Consider the following 17,656-nt stretch of genomic DNA (forward strand, 5'->3'; position numbering starts at 1 on the left):
CAGTGTGTTTGGTTTTGTGGAGAGTCTTAGAGGTTCCTTGCTGTGTAGGCTGGCTCCCCCCCCCCCCCCCCCCCCATTAAGATTGTTCACTTGAACAGAATAAACCATATAGCTGGGCGGGTGGCCTTGTAGCCTTAGGCAACATGTCCCCGCTTTCCTGGAACACAGGTAAGAATGTGGCTAAGAGCTGCAAAAGTCAGAAGTCACTCCCAGGTCTGGGCTTTCCCCTTTCCCACCAGGTAAGAAGGTGATCCAACAGTCCCTTGGCAGGGACATCAGGTCCCAGGGGATAGCAGAGCAATGACTTGAAGGGAAAAGGTCCTGGATTTATCAGGAGGAGCAGAGTTGCCCTTCAGAGGGGAACTGATCACGGTGGATCTGTCCTGTGTGACATGAATAACTCCTTAAAGTTAAAGCTTGAAAGTACGAACTGAATCTCACATGATTTGGGAGTAAATACAAGCAATGAGGAATTTATTTTCACCCTGATTCAGGAAGAAGTCATGAATTTTTCCTAAGGCCCACTGAAATGTCTTCCATTCACCCATCTGGGTAAATAACACTAACAAGGCCTCAGTATGTAGTAGTCTACGTTTTTGAGCAAATCATAGGTTAAGTTTACAAGTTCCCAATATCATCTCAGGTATATATAAAATCTATGAAACTGGAAGCCTTGTACAGAGAGAGATTTGTACTTGTGTTGTCTTTGGTTGAGTCACTTAACCTCTCTGTGTCTCCGTTGCCCCATCTGTAAAATGGGGAAAACAGTAGTATCGACCTTATAGGTTTGGGGTGAATAAAACCAAACCATTTTGTCCAGTGCATGGTGCACGGTAAGTGCTCTATGTTTTCTCTTTGATTATTATTGCTATTATTATTATGAAATTAGGCCCAGAGAAAAAGAAGGGGACCTATAAATTATGAATACATGCTCTTAAAGTCCTGACCTGTCTCCTTCTGTCTTTGTGGTCTGCAGCAAATCACTAACCACTCTCCATCCTAAGTAACGTGAGGGTAAGTTAATACTTCTGTGACACTGAGCAGGATAGTGGAGGATGATTAACATGACCATATTTGACTTTACATGTTTTCCTGAGAAGTTGTGAGTGAAACGATGAACGATTTGTGGATGCAACCATAAAAACTCAATTCCAGTTTATTTAAGCAATGTAAAAAACTTTTGAAGGAGATGTTCTCCTACCACCCTGACAAAAGTGCTGAGCAGGCAGGACTTTCTGTTCTGTCCTGTTTTCTAGTTTCTAGGAAAGCAAATCTAACTGATCCAGCTGGAGAGGTGCCAGCATCAGTCATCCATGATGACCCAAGACAGAGAGGAACAACATAGTGCGGACACTTAAAGCCTAGGTAAGAGGGAATACTCCTGAAGCTGTCCCCCCGAAATCTGGGTAACTCTCTGTTACCTAGAATCCGAATTTCCAGTGAGATCCATTTATCATATGCAAAGGTCATTTTCCTCATCTCATACACATCACCATAGGTTGGCCATGTCCTCTTTCCTGACATACTCTTTTCTTGACTTTTGTGAGTCTATTCTCTTCATTCTCTTCCTCAGCATTTAGAATCTTTGGCTCCCTTCTTTTTCTCTGAAGTTTGAGTCATTCCTTATTCTTTCTCCATGGGTAAATACCAGCATTAATGTGTGCCAAGCACAGTAAAATTGCGACTCCAAATATTTAAACATTTCTTTGTACAGTCCCAAAGTTGCCTCTGAATATCAGGTTCATATCTACAACTACTTACTTGACCCTCCAATGGAATGTTGATGGGGATTTATAAATGGTCCTGTCCCAGTTTCTGAAACCTCAGCCTGTCCCATGGTTGGTGATCATTCATCCAAGAACTTCAGCCTCATCGTAGGCTGTGGGCAAGCACACAACCTGGAGGTGCACCATCTGGTCCCAACTCCATCCCCACACCTGGCTCATCCCTAGTCAACTAGACAGAGAGAATGGTTGTATGTGGATACTGTGGATGTTGAGAAGGATGATGTGAGCTGCCCTTTAAGGAGAGAGTCTGGCACAGTGTCTTCAACACCTGGAAAGTGCTCCATCAATGTCATCCACACTTTTCTTTACCCATGAAACTGTGTTCATCAATGAATTCTTGGGACTTTCTCGTCCATAGCACCTGTAATAATTTCACCAGGGTTATTGCAATAACTCTTCCATTCTTTCTTCTGCTTGTTTCTACCTCTAAACCCACAAATACCATTTTCCACACAGCTCCCTGAGTGCTTTCAAATTCTAATAGTTTCTCTTGACACAATAATTACCTGGGTGCCTTCTTTGGCCCACAAAGCCCAACATTTTCAGGCACCCGTTTAACCCTCGGCCTTATGTCCTAACACCTGACCTTTGCTTACAAGTCTCCCAGCCTCTGAGCCACCCTGGATCCCTTCCACCCCTGAGCACAAAGTCATCCCTGCCCTAGGACTTTATTGTACCAACAGTCCCTTGCCCTGGACTACCTACCCCCTAGGTCATTGGTTTCCTCATTGGAAGCATCATCTCATCAGTATCAGGGCACGGCACCTGTTTTATCTCAAATGATTTCATAGCGGTGAGAACTGCTATTTGAAATGATTGAGCTGAGGCATCAGTGTGATGATGATCTCTCCTCTCTTGGTCTCTTGTCCAACACTTCCTGCTGTAGCTTAATACCTCACACAGAGGAAATCAATATCTGACCAAATAAAGGAATTGCTTCAACTCTCCTCTGATTTTTCTTTCCTCATTTTTAAACAAGATTTTATTTGAGAGAAATCGAGAGCACAAGAGTGGGGTGGGTGTAGAGGGAGAAGCAGATTCCCCTCAGAGCAGGGAGCCCAAATGTGGGGCTTGAACCCAGGTCCCTGGGATCATAACCGGAGGTAAAGGCAGATGCTGAACTGACAGAGCCACCCAGGCACTCCTGATTTTCCTTTCCTCATATGTCATAAGCTCAACTTTACCATCAGAACCCCACCCCCCCTCCCAGGAAGGGCTTTTGTTTGGCTTGTTCTCCATGTATCAGATGTTCTCAAAGCAGAGTAGCTACAAGCAACATTTGTATCTGTGGAAACTTGTTAGGAAGCCAAGTTCCCAGATTTTGCCCAGAGCCAAGGAACAGAATCTCTGGGAGTGGGGCCAGTAATCTGTCCTCCAGCAAGCCTCCAGGTGATTTTGATGCACTCATAAGGTTAGAAGCCCTGCTCTGAATCTTCAGGACATAATTGTTTGGCACCTGGATAGGAATGACCAAATGGATGCTCTTTCTTTCTGCCTAGAAGGCTTTGTATCAGGCAGTGCCATGACCTCCCCCCACCCATTTTCTCTAACGTTTTTCAGTGTTGTCCGGGTCTCCCCTTGCTGGTTGTCCTGTGCTCCAGGGAAGGCAGAGTTTCTCACTAGTCTCAGGGATCAGGTCCTGATTCAACCGCAGTAGTCCTGAGGGTCCCAGCCACTTAGTAATGATTAGTCTGGGGCTGGGAATACAGCCAGTCCTTTGTGGCTGGCTGTGAGAGACTTCATTAGTGTGGCTCAGCTTCTCCAATAGCGTTTTGATTGAGCGGAAAGGTGAGTTGTTGATTTAAAAAACTGTGCGTGCGTGTGTTTGTTAGGGATGCAGCGGAATTAAGGACATTTCAGGCAGAGAACATTTTAAAATTCTGGAGGCTGGAGTCGTCACAGGGAACTCCTGACAGTGAAAAAAAGCAAACCAAGAAAAAAAAAAAAAAAGAATACTAATAATAAAAAAATTAGGGAAATAGCAAGAGGGAAAGAATCCTCTGAGATTTGGTTTGAGTTTTAGGTGAGGGGCAGGCTATGGGCTCGATTTCTGATGTTGTGCAGTAGGGGAGGGGTCCCTGAAAGGCCCTGAGAGGAATAATACATGAGCAGGTGCTTTATTCCAGAACTGGGCTCCCTCTGGTATGGAAAGTAGATTCTCTACGCACAGGAGAGTTTTGGTATTATCTCAGACTGGAACAAGAGGATCAGAATTTGAAGTGCAGTTTTAATCTGGCAACCAGAAAATATTTGTTTCCTTGTGATTGTTTGCCTTTTTGGGAGAATAAGGGATAGAGGAGGACAGAGTTAGCTATTCCTGGGTGCGTTAGGTCTTTCCGTTCACAGGTGAGGTGTTCTGGACCCAATCTTTCTCACCTAACTTCGAAAAGGAAGCCTCCACATGGCAGCGTGCGGAGAAATGAGGCAAGGAGACCGATTCTAGTTTTGACTTTCGGGGTGTAGGCTCTTGGGCATCAGGTGCTCACAAACCACAAACCTTCCAGACCTTGGTGTCCAGCATCACAATGTTAAAACGCACGTCCTGCTCTTCTCCGCTGAGCCCGAGTGTCGGGGCTTCTCTCCGGGATCACTGAGCTGGGGGGCCGGGGCTGGAGACAGGACAGGTGGACGGCTCGGAGGGGACTCGCCCGTGACAGAAAAGGCTGGACTCGGGGTGTTGAGCCAGCCTTCTCCTCCTGTGGCTGCGCTAGGGAGGAGACGAGGCGGCTGAAGGCCCAGAAAGGTCTTCGCAGGTCATGTGGGAGTCAGGGAGGAGAGCGCGAGGGGAACGCAGTCTTCCCCGTAACCCCTAAGCATCAAATGTAACGAACGCCTTTTCAGAGCAGCTGAGGAAGGGAAGGGTACAGCCACGCCCGCTAACTCTAGGGACCTGTGTCCGGACTGGAGCGTTCAGCCGCCCGACACACTTACAGACCCGCAGCAGGTGTCCCGCCAGGTCCCGGACAGCCCGGAGCAAGCGAGTGGGGCAGAGGGAGGCGGGCGTGGGCGGGGGGAGGCGGGGAGGAATCCGAGCCACACAAAGAACCCGGGGTCGCGAGCCCTGTGGCACCGAAGAGGAACCCTCGCCTGTAGGAGGCGCGCTTTTCAAAGGTCCCTGTGGCCGTCCCCACCCTGTGGGGCGACACTGAACAGAAGGCGGGAGCCCGGGGCCTCCAGGTCAGTCCTCGGAGCTTAGAGATCCCTCCAGCACTGCCCGCGCCCGAACACCTGTCAGGAAGGCGATCCGGGGCTCCAAGGGCGAGGGCTGCGAGTGGGGACCATTCCAGTGCGCGTTCGTTCACGCTGCTGGGGACGCGTGTGCACACCACGGCTGTCAGAGTCACGGGCGGGGAGCCCGCCACCCGACCTCGGCTACGGGCGGTGGCGTCCCGGAGGTCCCTACTAACCTGACCGGACCCCAAGCTACGAGTACAGCGAGTGCCAGTCGCACAGCTCTGCTGGTGAGACCGTGTGGCTCTGAAAAGAGCCTTTGGGTTGGATGGTGCCTCGGAGAGCGCTCACTTGGAGCTGGTGTACTTGGTGACGGCCTTGGTGCCCTCGGACACGGCGTGCTTGGCCAGCTCCCCGGGCAGCAGCAGGCGCACGGCCGTCTGGATCTCCCTGGACGTGATGGTCGAGCGCTTGTTGTAATGCGCCAGGCGCGACGCCTCGCCCGCGATGCGCTCGAAGATGTCGTTGACGAACGAGTTCATGATGCCCATGGCCTTGGACGAGATGCCCGTGTCGGGGTGCACCTGCTTCAGCACCTTGTACACGTACACCGAGTAGCTCTCCTTGCGGCTGCGCTTGCGCTTCTTGCCGTCCTTCTTCTGCGCCTTGGTCACCGCCTTCTTGGAGCCCTTCTTCGGGGCCGGCGCGGACTTGGCGGGCTCGGGCATACCGACTCGGCTTTCTCCGGAGAAGAGAAAATGGAGTCCGCCTCGGGAGCCTGTCTATTTGTAGCCAACGTTATGCAAATGAGGGATAGGCTTTGCCACCGCTGATTCGTCGGCTTGTGTACGGCCTGCCGTCTAGTGATTGGCTGGAGTTCTGCTCTCCCATTGGTCAGATCTTGATGCAGCGGGTCAGCCTGGCTGCTTTAGTGAAAGGTGTTTTATTACAGTAAGATCTGATTATTAATAGGAATGCCGATTAACTTATGGATTAATATTCAATATTAGAAATCACACTCTTGTATTTTCGAATGCCAGGTAGGCAATCTAGTGTATAATATATTCAGAGTTTTTATAGTGTAGTTGTTCAGGAGGGGCCACTGCCCTGCAGTTGTGAGTCTTTGGAGTGTGGGTTATTTTGAGTTGAAGGCACTTGAGACCCCGCATGCTTGAGATATTTTTCTTCTTCTCTTAACGATAGAAGAGAATCTAAATTGGCTAAAGGGTACCTTTCTCGAATAAGTATTATTAACAGAGATCAATTTTATATCAGTGACACACACCTATGGTAGGTCAAACATCTATCAAACATCTGCTCTAGGGAGTGCCTTGGGTTCCTCTCAAACTCCTTCGGCGAAGCGGACTCCATTTCTCTTCTCTCAGGAGAAAGCCTGGTCGATATGCCCGAGCCAGCCAAGTCCGCGCCGGCCCCGAAGAAGGGCTCCAATATATATATATATCTCACCTACTGTATAGTCTATATGTGTATGGTGTATATATATACTAGTTTCCTTAGTTTACTGTGATATATATATCCTGTATAGTATATATATAAATATATATCTATATCTATCTATCTATATCTATCTATATCTATATCTATATCTATATCTATATCTATATATATATCTGCTTCATTTTCCCTGTCTTTGGAATATCCGTGTCTTTATGAATTCCCCATATGTACAGTGTATGGTTGGTTTTCTCTTTTTAAGTCTTTTCATACCAATTTGAGTCTAGCCTCAGGGAGCTTTGAAGGGACAGGGTTATTTGCTCCCCTACAGCTGTCCTAAATGCCAGGATACTTTAACTCCTTGGATACTTCTTGACCCAGACTCTGCTGCAGCTTAGAAACTTAGGAGACCTGCCACATTGCTGGCATCAGGTAAGATTTATCATGTCTGCCTCTTTTAGTCTCTGTGGAGTGCGAGGGTAGTGATGGAGCCAGAATGGTAAGAATTCTTTTTCTCTCTTTCTACGTTTAGATTAGGAACAGAGAATATTTGTGGAACTAGTTTCTTGGACTAAATGACTCTGCTTAATCTGACAGAGTACTCTTTGGTAACTAACTGATCCTTTTCCTCCCAGAGATGGTCTTTGCTTTTTTTTTGTTGTTGTTGTTTTTGTTTTGTCTGTGTCTTTTATACTGTTTGTGGTCTCTTGCTAAGGGACTTCTTGGGAGCCAAGGCATCATAATTTGTGGGTATGGGTTGAGCACTCTAAAGCTATTTGAATGCTGGCAGGCGCAAGAAGAAGACACTCATGATAGGATAAGGTGGTCTGGAAAGGGTTATGTTGACACTAGGTCACCCCCAAACTCAAGTAAACTTCGGGAAGTAAGTACACTGGAAAAGAACATGGAGTCCCAACTCCACAGCACATACTTCCCAGGTATTAGTGTGGCTCCAGGAGACCGAAGGCTTTGATCTGTTACTATTTTCCTTTTGTCTTGTTCTATGTCCTAAGAGCTTGGCTTTTGCCCAACGCGAAAAATCTCTTTGGTCTCCCCTGTCACCATCGGGAGGGTGCACTTACCAGGGTGCACCTTGGTGGGCAATCGAATCCACTGGGGATCAGAATTTCTCTGTTCAGCTGTGTCATGAGAGGTTCCAGTTCATAGGCATCTTTGTCATCTCAGCATTCCTTCCTCGTTAGTGCTGGAAAGTCTCTTTCCAGAAGCGCCTACCTGATATCATGAATTAGTGGATCTGAGACTGGAGATGTATCACATTGTCATGAGAGACCAGGCACATCTTATTCATTATACCATCCTTACTGCCTGTGCAATGAAGGTCTTTGCTCTCTTAGACTAATTTCATAAGTACACTTAAGTACATTTTCTACCTCCATTTTCTCTAAGACCCAGAGGCAGTCTTTTTAACATGCAAACTTTAGGAAGAAGTTTTTCATAAAAATAGATAGATAGATAGATAGATAGATAGATAGATAGATAGATGGAACTATTTAAAAATTAGGCCTAGTAGCGCCTGGATTGCTCAGTTGGTTACATGTCTGACTCTTGATTTCAGCTCAAGTCATGATCTCAGAGTGGTGAATTCAAGTCCTGCTTTGGGCTCTGTGCTTGGTGTGGAGTCTGAGATTCTCTCCTTCTCTGTCCCTCTGCCCCTCCCCCTGCTTTCTCTCTCTCTCTCTCCCCCTTCCTCATATAAATAGATAAATTTAAAAAAAAAAAATTGGGCCTACAATATCCTCTCCGCAAATATCAAAATTTTGTTTGTATCTTGTCTGTATTTTGTGGTGTGTGTGTGTGTGTCCATGTATGTTTTAATGTGAGATATTTGCTCTATCTCTGGATGCTATTGGTATAGTTAACACATACAAGTACTCTATTTAGTTTGAAGGTACATGTTTGTAGAGATTGGGCATTCCAACATTCAGAAAGTTAAAAATAAATTTAAACTCATGTAATCTGAGAAAATATTTGGTATTAAGCTAAATTAAGTTTGTTGGCTTAATTAAAATAGTTATGTTTTTAGAGTTCTCACCATTAAATATAAAATTTTTATTCTGCTTCTGTTTAGTAAAAGTCAAATAAGTTCATGGTATTTCTGTTGCAAAATTTGTCTGAAAGAAAAAAGCTTAGACTAATGTTGAGTCTGTCTAATGCCTCATGAAGTTTTTGTGGACAGTGATGTGGGAAAGAAAGGAAGAAGAAAAATATCTAAATTTCCTTACAACTTATAGCCCACTGACACGTCCTTGAAACAGGCAGAGTGACCTTCCTCTAGGGACTCAGCTGCCTGGTGTTCATACTTTGCTAAGGGCAGAAGGCAATCTTAGCCCAACCCCAGGATCCTGTAAGTCTACTTTATTTATTTATTTATTTATTTATTTATTTATTTATTTATTTATTTTTAAGATTTTATTTATTTATTCATGAGAGACACACAGAGAGAGGGAGGTAGAGACACAGGCATAGGGAGAAACAGGCTCCACGCAGGGAGCCTGGCTTGGGACTCAATCCGGGGTCTCCAGGATCAGGCCCTGGGCTGAAGGCGGCACTAAACCAATAAGCCACCCGGCCTGCCCTATAAGTCTATGTTAACGTATAAAAACTTCTTTAGAAATTTCCTTTATCTCTACCCACCAAGGTATCTATTAGCAATCATCCTCTAAGCATATGGCCCACCGATAGAAGTCTGAAGTATCTCATGACTCGGGTTTTATTAGACAGGAATAAATGACCTTTCTCTACAACAGCTAGCCCCTCAAGGTCCTGGCAACCTTGTGTGAAAATTCCTTAGAAAAAAAAAAAAAAAAAAAAGAAAGAAAATTCCTTAGACTGTGCTCTCCCTAACCCCCTTCCAACTTGAGTGCATGTAATAGGCCATTTCTCATGAGCTCAGGGCAGCTCTTCCTGCCCTTGAGTACTGTCCCTGGGCTTTAGTAAAATCACCTTTTTTGCACCAGAGATGTCTCAAGAATTCTTTCTTGGCCATCGGCTTCGAGCCCTCACTCTTTCCTACATCAAGTAGTCTATGCATAATTGTTAAAAGAAGTAAATGAAATAGATAAAAATAAAATGAAAAGCTTTGTAGGTAACTTCTAACTAGCTTCCAAAATCTTTGGAAAGCTAAAAATTTCAAAGTTTTGCTAAGTTAAATGATGAGTAAAGCGAGGTTTGTTAGTAATCTAGATCTCTTCAGAGTCAGAGAAAATAATGAACCATTAAGTACTGAACATGTCTATCTACTTCTGTCTTATTATAGAGAAACTAAAGATAAATTTGGGTCTGTTAGTAAACACATTTTATGCTTTATTGAAAGATTATATTATAAAAATACATGTTTCTAAAAATAATGAAACATATTCATAAATTTGGCAACCTGAAGAGTTCTGATATAACGGTTCACAACTAGTTTTCACTAGAAATTAAGGTTTCATTAAGCATTAAGAATATTAAGAAATGTAATTAAGGCTACTGGAAATGTCAATTCTATGTGAGGAAAGTAAGATAGTGTTTTTGCTAAGAAGCAGCATGAAAAATAAAAGTACATAATTGTTGAGACTGAAAAGGAAGTATTACAGCAAGACTGGTTATTATAGAGGGAAAATTTAGGTCACAATTTGAGTGCTAAATAAAGAAAGTTGTACATTTAGGAGGAAAAACTCTTTGGGAAGAAACTTTATGTGTGGTCAGTAGTGGCTAAGATTAGGATAAATTTAAATAAGTAAATAAGATTTATTTATGTATTTATGTATTTATGTCTTTATTCATGAAAGACCCAGAGAGAGACAGAGAGAGACAGAGAGAGGCAGAGACATAGGCAGAGGGAGAAGCAGGCTCCTGGCAGGGAGCCAGATGTGGGACTCCAGGATCATACCCTGGGCCGAAGGCAGGTGCTCAATCGCTGAGCCACCCAGGCATCCCAGTAAACAAGTTTAATATCAAAAGTACAAGGGTGCAAAGTTTCTGTTTTCTCTTTGTTGGAAGAACAAAGTTTTCTTAAACTGTTGCTTTGCCCTTTATGAGAAATTGTAAACAATAGTTGTTCTTTACTTTTTAAATTATCTGCCTAGAAAAACCAATGATTCTAAGTTTCCCAAAATAATGTCTATGCCTATCGGGTCTTTGATTACTTAAGAAAACAGTCTTAATATTGAAAGAATTAAATTTTACTCACAACTATGTAACCGTCTGTATTTGCCTCTGCTACCTTTTCTTGTTGGTTTCATTAAATGGAACAATTATATATTGTTTCATAATGATTGTGATCCTATTTAATCAAATGCTCAAACCTTGTGTTACTTTTTTTGGACATACTTCCCACAATCAAATTCTAAAATGAAGTCTCTTGCGCAGAATCTAAGTGCAATTTCCCACCAGACCCCAGGTAGATTAAACAAAAAAAAAAATTTTTTTTTTTAGAAATAAAACTAATTAGGCTTATTTAGTATGTGAAATTACATGAGAAGCATTGCCAACAAGGTGACATTAAACCCTGTTAGGTTATATTTATGTAGACCTGTTATCTAAAATTATGTGAAACTCCTAGAAATATGATGTCTTGGTATGTTATTATTTTAAAGTATTGTATGTCACAAAAAAAATCAAATTTCCTTGTCAATCACATTGTAATGAACTCTAATCAGATCCTTAACTATGGCCATTTTTAAGTCTTTATCATTTACAGACAGTTATACTTTTACTTAGATGCCACTATAAAAGTTTCCTGCAAACGTGCTACATCTTTAGTGACAGTTATGGAAAAAATTCCACGTATAGGTGTCTGGTATCCTTAAGATCAGAAAACTGAATTACGCTGGGGAGCCTGCCTGGGTGGCTTAATTGGCTAAGCGTCCAACTCTTGATTTCGGTTCATGATCTTGGGGTCATGAGAGGAGCCTCACTTTGGGCTCTGCACTGGGCTTGGAGCCTGCTTCAGATTCTCTCTCTTCCTCTGCTCCTCTCCCCTTAGTCGCTCTCTCTAAAAAACCCGAACCAAAACCAAAATACTGAACTATGTAAAGATTTCCAGGACTAGTGGAAAGATTGTATTCAAACAGAACAAGAATTAATAACATGGGATTGAATGACTTGAGGAAAATAATTATACTTTTTATGACTTTTCGTTTCAAACATTACTGGCTTTTTTTTTTTTTTTTTATAAAGACTTTATTTATTCATGAGAGACATAGGGAGAGAGGCAGAGACAGAGGCAGAGGGACAGGCAGGCTCCCCACCCAGGGCCTCATGCAGGATTAGGTCCTGGGACTCTGGGATCAGGACCTGAGCCAAAGGCAGAGGCTGAACAACTGAGCCACTCAGGCGCCTCAAAACATTACTGATTTTTAAAAAAATGCCTCTTTCCCACCCCCACCCCAGATTTAAGAATCTCTCAGGTTACCTAACTTACAACAATTTGACAAAATACACCTTTGTGAACCAATTGAAAAATTTATCTTCTCGCCTTACCTGAATGCTCTGGAAAATCTCAGTGAGAATTCTTATATTTTTATGGCAATATATTTATTTGCATAAGTGCAATAAACATGTGTTCTCCTTATGACAAGACATAATTGGAAACAGTAGTTATATTACAGGGGCTTTGACTGGATGTCATATTTGAGAGAATGGCATAGACTCAGATATAATTAGGCAGGTTTAAGGAACTAAAGCTGATTTTATGGAGCCAATAAAGACCCCTGGAAATGTTACCCTGATACCTTGGTTTCCGAATTCCAAACAACCTTACTAGGTGAGTAGAGGTTACTTCCTGGCATGTGCAGGAACCCCAGGATATATTGGGGACCTTGAGAAGAGTGGAATTCACCCAAACATATGGGTATTGCAGATTAGGTCTGATGGCAAGGATTTGGCTTGGCTTCTGGCCTTAAGAGAATTTAAAGTTCGATTTAGAGGTTCCCCCAAAAGTTGAAAATAGAGCTGCCCTATGACCTAGCAATTGCAGTCTTGGATATTTACTCCAAAGATAGAAATGTAGTAATCCGAAGGGGCACCTGTACCCCAATGCTTATAGCAGCAATGTCCACAATAACCAAATTATGGAAAGAGCCCAGATGTCCATCAACAGATGAACAGAAAAAGAAGATGTGGAATATTATGGAATATTCCAATGGAATATTACTCAGCCTTTGAAAAATGAAATCGGGCCATTTGCAACGACATGGATGGAAGTGAGGGTATTATGCTAAGTGAAATGAGTCAATCAGAGAAAGACAAATATCATATAACCTCACTCATTGTGGAATTTAAGAATCAAAACAGAGGGTCATAGTGGAACAGAGGGAAAAAAATAAGATCAAATCAGGGAGGGAGACAAACTGTAAGAGACTTAATCATAGGAAACAAACGGAGGGTTGCTGGAGGGAAGGGGTGTGAGGGGACGGGGTAACTTGGTGATGGCCATTAAGGAGGGCATATGATTGGAGCATCTAGGTGGTTCAGTTGGGTAAGTGTTTCCCTTTGGCTCAGGTGGTGATCCCAGGCTCCCTGCTCAGCAGGGGGTCTGCTTGGTCCTCTACCCCTCCCCCTGCTCATCCTTGTACTCTCTCCCTCCTCTCTCTCTCTCAAATAAATAAATAAAATCTTAAAAAAAGGGAAGACACGTGATGTAATGGGCACTGGGTGTTATATGCCATTGATAAAATACTGACCACTACTCCTGAAACCAGTAATAATATATGTTAATTAACTGAATTTAAATTTTAAAAATCTAAAAAATTATTTAAAAAAAGGTTTGATCTGGAGACTCTTTGTGAAACCTCCAGCATTACAGATTTTAAAAAGTCTATAGGGTTAACCACTGTTCTTGCTGCACTTATATAAATAATCAGGCCAAGATTTTTCTGATACTAGACTCATGTTGGAAACAAAATACTGTTAATGTGGCTATCTTTGGTAAAAATGGGGGGAGTATAGAGAGAAAATATGTTTCAATAACATATCTTTGTAGATACACTATTTCAATACTATCCATTACAAACTGGACTAGATCGTAATTTCTTCTTAGTGTCCTCCAACGCGTGGCTTCAAGTCTCCAAACTAACCTTTTGATTCTTCTCCCATCTCTCTGACTTCAAATCCTTTGAGATCTAAGACTTCCCTTTCTCCTGGAGCCCTGGCAAACTAAGTATAAATGACTTGATGTGAAGAAAGTGCCATAATAGCTCATGCATAGACAGTCTTTGTCCTGTTGCTCTATGGGCCACTCAAGAGATCCCCAGAGACATCTGAAGTGTAATCTAGGAAGATCCGTCAGATTGCCAATACGTGACCTCATTCTAATTGAAGATGCTTCACGTTTGACTTCAGAAGTTTTCTCAACTGGCTATCCTGAGACTCAAAAACTGGGTTAAGGGGAACCCTGGGTGGCTCAGCAGCTTAGCGCTTGCCTTTGGCCCAGGGCACGATCCTGGAGTCCCGGGATCGAGTCCCGTGTCTGGCTCCTGGCATGGAGCCTGCTTCTCCCTCCTCCTGTGTCTCTACCTCTCTCTTTCTCTCTCTCTTTCTGTATGTCCATCATAAATTAAGAAAAATAAAACAAAAAAACTGGGTTAACATTTGATCCAAACATTAACCATTGCTTCTCTTTTGTTTCCATAGAAATTTCTCTTATTTAGTGCCTGATTAGGCCTAAAGTGGAGAATACAACTGGATCACTGCCTCCTGAAATGAGTTTGACTAAACTGCCCCATTGTCAGGACTAGGAGACTAGATCAATGAGATGAAACAACCTACCAGCTCAACTTTTAATATGTAAAACTCCCAAGGAATTTTTAGATGGGGAAACTGAAGAACAGTCATGACCATTCCACTCCAAATGTGCCACTTTGGCATGTCGATTATTTTGAGTTAAAGGCACTTGATACCCCACAGTCTCAGGAGAACTTTTGTCCCTCTCTTAACCAAACAGAAGATTCTAAATTGGTGGTCTTTCCTAGAAAAAGAGTTATTAACAGAGATAAATTTTATCTGAATGACTCATTTTTCATTTTTTAAAAGATTATTTATTTATTCACGAGAGACACACACAGAGAGAGAGAGAGAGAGAGAGAGAGGCAGAGACATAGGCAGAAGCAGGCTCCCTCTGGGGAGACTGATGAAGGACTTGATCCCAGGACCCTGAGATCAGGATCTGAGCTGAAGGCCGACGCTCAACCACTGAGCCACCCAGGCATTCCTCTGAGTGACCCATTTGTACGGTAGGGCAAACATCTAATTACCAAACATCTGCTCTTCTTATCCCTCTGTGAATTACCTTCCCTGTCTATGAAGACCCAGACCCCTGCCCTGTCTCCTTCGTTCAGAACAACAAATATACCTTATTTTGCCTGTCTTTGAAATTCCCATATCTATGTGGCTTCCCCATACAGACAGTATTAAATTTGATTTTCAAGTCTTCATCTTCCCATATCAATTTGATTCTTAGTCCAGCTAAAAGGACCTTGAATTGCAGAGAAATTCTTCCTCCCCAACATTAGAGTTCTGGAATGTGCACAATATTTTATCTTTTTATGCTGCTTATATTTTTCTATAAACCAAGAAAGTATGTATGATACAAAATGCATAAAAACGTGCTCCTCTTGAGTCTGAAAACAAATCATGCATGGATTTGTAAAATACTAAGAAAGAAAAAATAAGGATGGGGGAAAATATGCCTGGAAAATGTTACCAAGAGACAGCAAGTACAGCAATAATAATATTAAACAAATTTGAAGGCTCAAAGTATTCGATAGAGAGGTACACTGTAAGGACTTTTGGTTCCAGTGTGGACAAGAAAATATTCTGGAAAGCCACCCTGAAGCAAAATAGCTAAGGACTAGATAAACTGCAAAAACACTGTAACACATCATGGCCCAGAGAAGAAGAAACCAAGGAAAACTCCCCAATCTCCAAGAACAATACACATCTAGGAGCTGAAGCCTCATAAACACAGCTGATTGGGTTCCCTGGGGGCAAATACCATGATCAGATTCTGCACTTTGTCAATTAATGCCAGCCTCTTCGGAAAAAGAGGATTCTAGGCTTTTCAACTGAACTGGAGACAGCTAGCATGGGGCCACGGCTCTTGAGAAAGCTTGGGCTTGAGGAAACAATATCTATCAAAGATTTCTAAGAAGGAAACCTGTTTGTCTCAGAAGTGGCACTGTGGAGAAAGGCAGAGGAATTTTACCATAAGGATTTCTCCAAAGGCCTAGAGTCTAGACTTTCAGAGGAAGTTACCTGAAATTAAGGAGTGGTGGGCGCCCTCTAGTGTCTCAGGGACTCAAACTTAAACCTTTTCCAGGAAGGAAGCATCTTTAACCCAAGTTGTCTAGGTAGGTATGCATTATTTACTATCTATCTATCATCTATCTATCTATCTATCTATCTATCTATCTATCTATCTATCATCTATCTATCTATCTATCTATCTATCTATCTATCATCTATGTATCTATCTATCATCTATCTACCTACCTATCTATCCATCCATCCATCTATCCATCCATCCACCTACCTACCTATTTATCTATCGATCATCTATCTAAGTATTCACGTATTATTTGCTGAGCGCATGTTAAACACCAAGTCCTCTCCGAGCAGTCTGGGGTGTACAAATATAAACGCAAATTAATGTGACCTAATGTTGGAAGAAACCACACTGTGACAAGTTAGGCTCCAAATAAAGAGATCACCTCCTCTCCCTCAGACAAATAATTTCAGATATTGAAATTATACTTAAAGTTTAACGAAGTAAAAATGCAATGATGTAGGTAAGAAGCAAGGGACATTCAAAACAAGGCCCATTTTTAAAACTAATGACATAGAACTTCCGGTCATGAGAAAGAACTATACTCCTTAATGACAAAATAAAAATCCCCTGGTAAGATGCAACATTCAGGGTCTTGATGCACCTGACCACACAGCCACTATGTATGGCGGGAACTGCCAGAATTAGAACTTCATGTTTTTAACTGTAGGCCAGTTTTCAGCATGGTACTCTTGGAATCTCTTATAACCAAGGAAAACGCTTACGGTTATAGAAGAATGAACAAACAATGAACATACTTCATCTGTGATTCCTGCACCTAACGCATACAAATATCTGATTTATTACAAGGTATACATTTAATAATTTCAAACTTCAACTCTGGCTTCAGAAAAATAACAATAGATACCCCAAAAAACAGTTTCACATATACTGAACTCATTTATCATCATTTAGCTAAACTGTAATAGAAGGGACTTTTCTAAGATAGAAAAGAAAAAAAATCTTCTCACATGCTTGCCAAGTAAAAGCAGTTCTAGATACATGGATGAGAATGACTATCATGAAAGAAACTAATACTCGAATATTTGCAGGAAGGGTCCTATAAATTTGGGACAGTCCTTGGGGCTGTGAAAGCCAGCTGCCCTGCGCATGCTCCGTGAGGGTCCCTCGGCCACTGCAGACGAGGAGCAGGGCCAGCTCACGCAGCCGCACAGGAGGCCACCGAGGGACACCGCGGTCCCGCTGCTCAGGCTGCACACTGCTCGGCTCTGCGTCCTTCTCTGCGCACCGCCCAGCGTTGCTGCGAAGGTCCAGAGGCAGCTGTGCGAGGCCGGCTCCAGCAGGGGGCGCCGCCGGAAACCGCCAAGGCGGAGGCGACGCGCGACCCCACGGGGGCGGGGGAGGGGGAGACCCGGAAGAACGTAGCGTGGCGCACGCGGAACTGGAGGCTCCTTGGGGCACTGGGCGGGCCGTGTGCGCGGAAGCGGACCAATGAGAGGGCAGCGTGGACGGCGTGGAAGGAGGGGCCGCTGCGGGAGCCGGCGTGGGGGCGTGGCTAGGAGCCCGGGGACGTGGGGGCGGGGCTTGTCGGGCCTGGGGGTCATTTCCACTCCCCAGTGGACGCGGGGGGCGGAGGACGGCCGCTGCCACTTCTTAGGACTTTCCAGTTCCCGTTGAAAGGGGAGTGTGATTGTTGTGTGGCTGTTTCGTATTAGTATTGCGAGGAAATCCCCTCTTCTGGTTGAAAGCACAGGTCTGTGGTGTGAGTCCTGCACCCGGAGCATCGCAGCAGCACTTGGATAACATGGAAATGCAAATAATGGGATCCTGCTAGAGATCCAGGGAATCAGGATCTGTGAGGTGGGCCCAGCCATCTGTTTTACAAAAACAGTGCAGGTGATTTTGGTGCACGCTGAAGTTTGAGACTGCTTCCAAGTATTGTGATTCCCTTAATTCA

General features: G+C 43.5%; 1 protein-coding gene across 1 annotated transcript; it reads right to left on the reverse strand.

Annotated features, from left to right (window-relative positions):
• Positions 1–1,140: 1,140 nt before the first annotated feature.
• Positions 1,141–5,720, reverse strand: LOC144306354 (histone H2B type 1-C/E/F/G/I). Its single transcript, XM_077885791.1, has 2 exons — positions 2,493–5,720; positions 1,141–2,148 (listed from the first exon to the last, which is right to left on the reverse strand). Exon 1 carries the CDS (start codon positions 5,684–5,686, stop codon positions 5,306–5,308), a length of 381 nt encoding a protein of 126 aa, XP_077741917.1. The 5' UTR covers positions 5,687–5,720; the 3' UTR covers positions 1,141–2,148; positions 2,493–5,305.
• Positions 5,721–17,656: the final 11,936 nt, after the last annotated feature.

This window comes from Canis aureus, chromosome 37, assembly GCF_053574225.1.
Source record: "Canis aureus isolate CA01 chromosome 37, VMU_Caureus_v.1.0, whole genome shotgun sequence".
NCBI classification, from domain to species: Eukaryota; Metazoa; Chordata; class Mammalia; order Carnivora; family Canidae; genus Canis; species Canis aureus.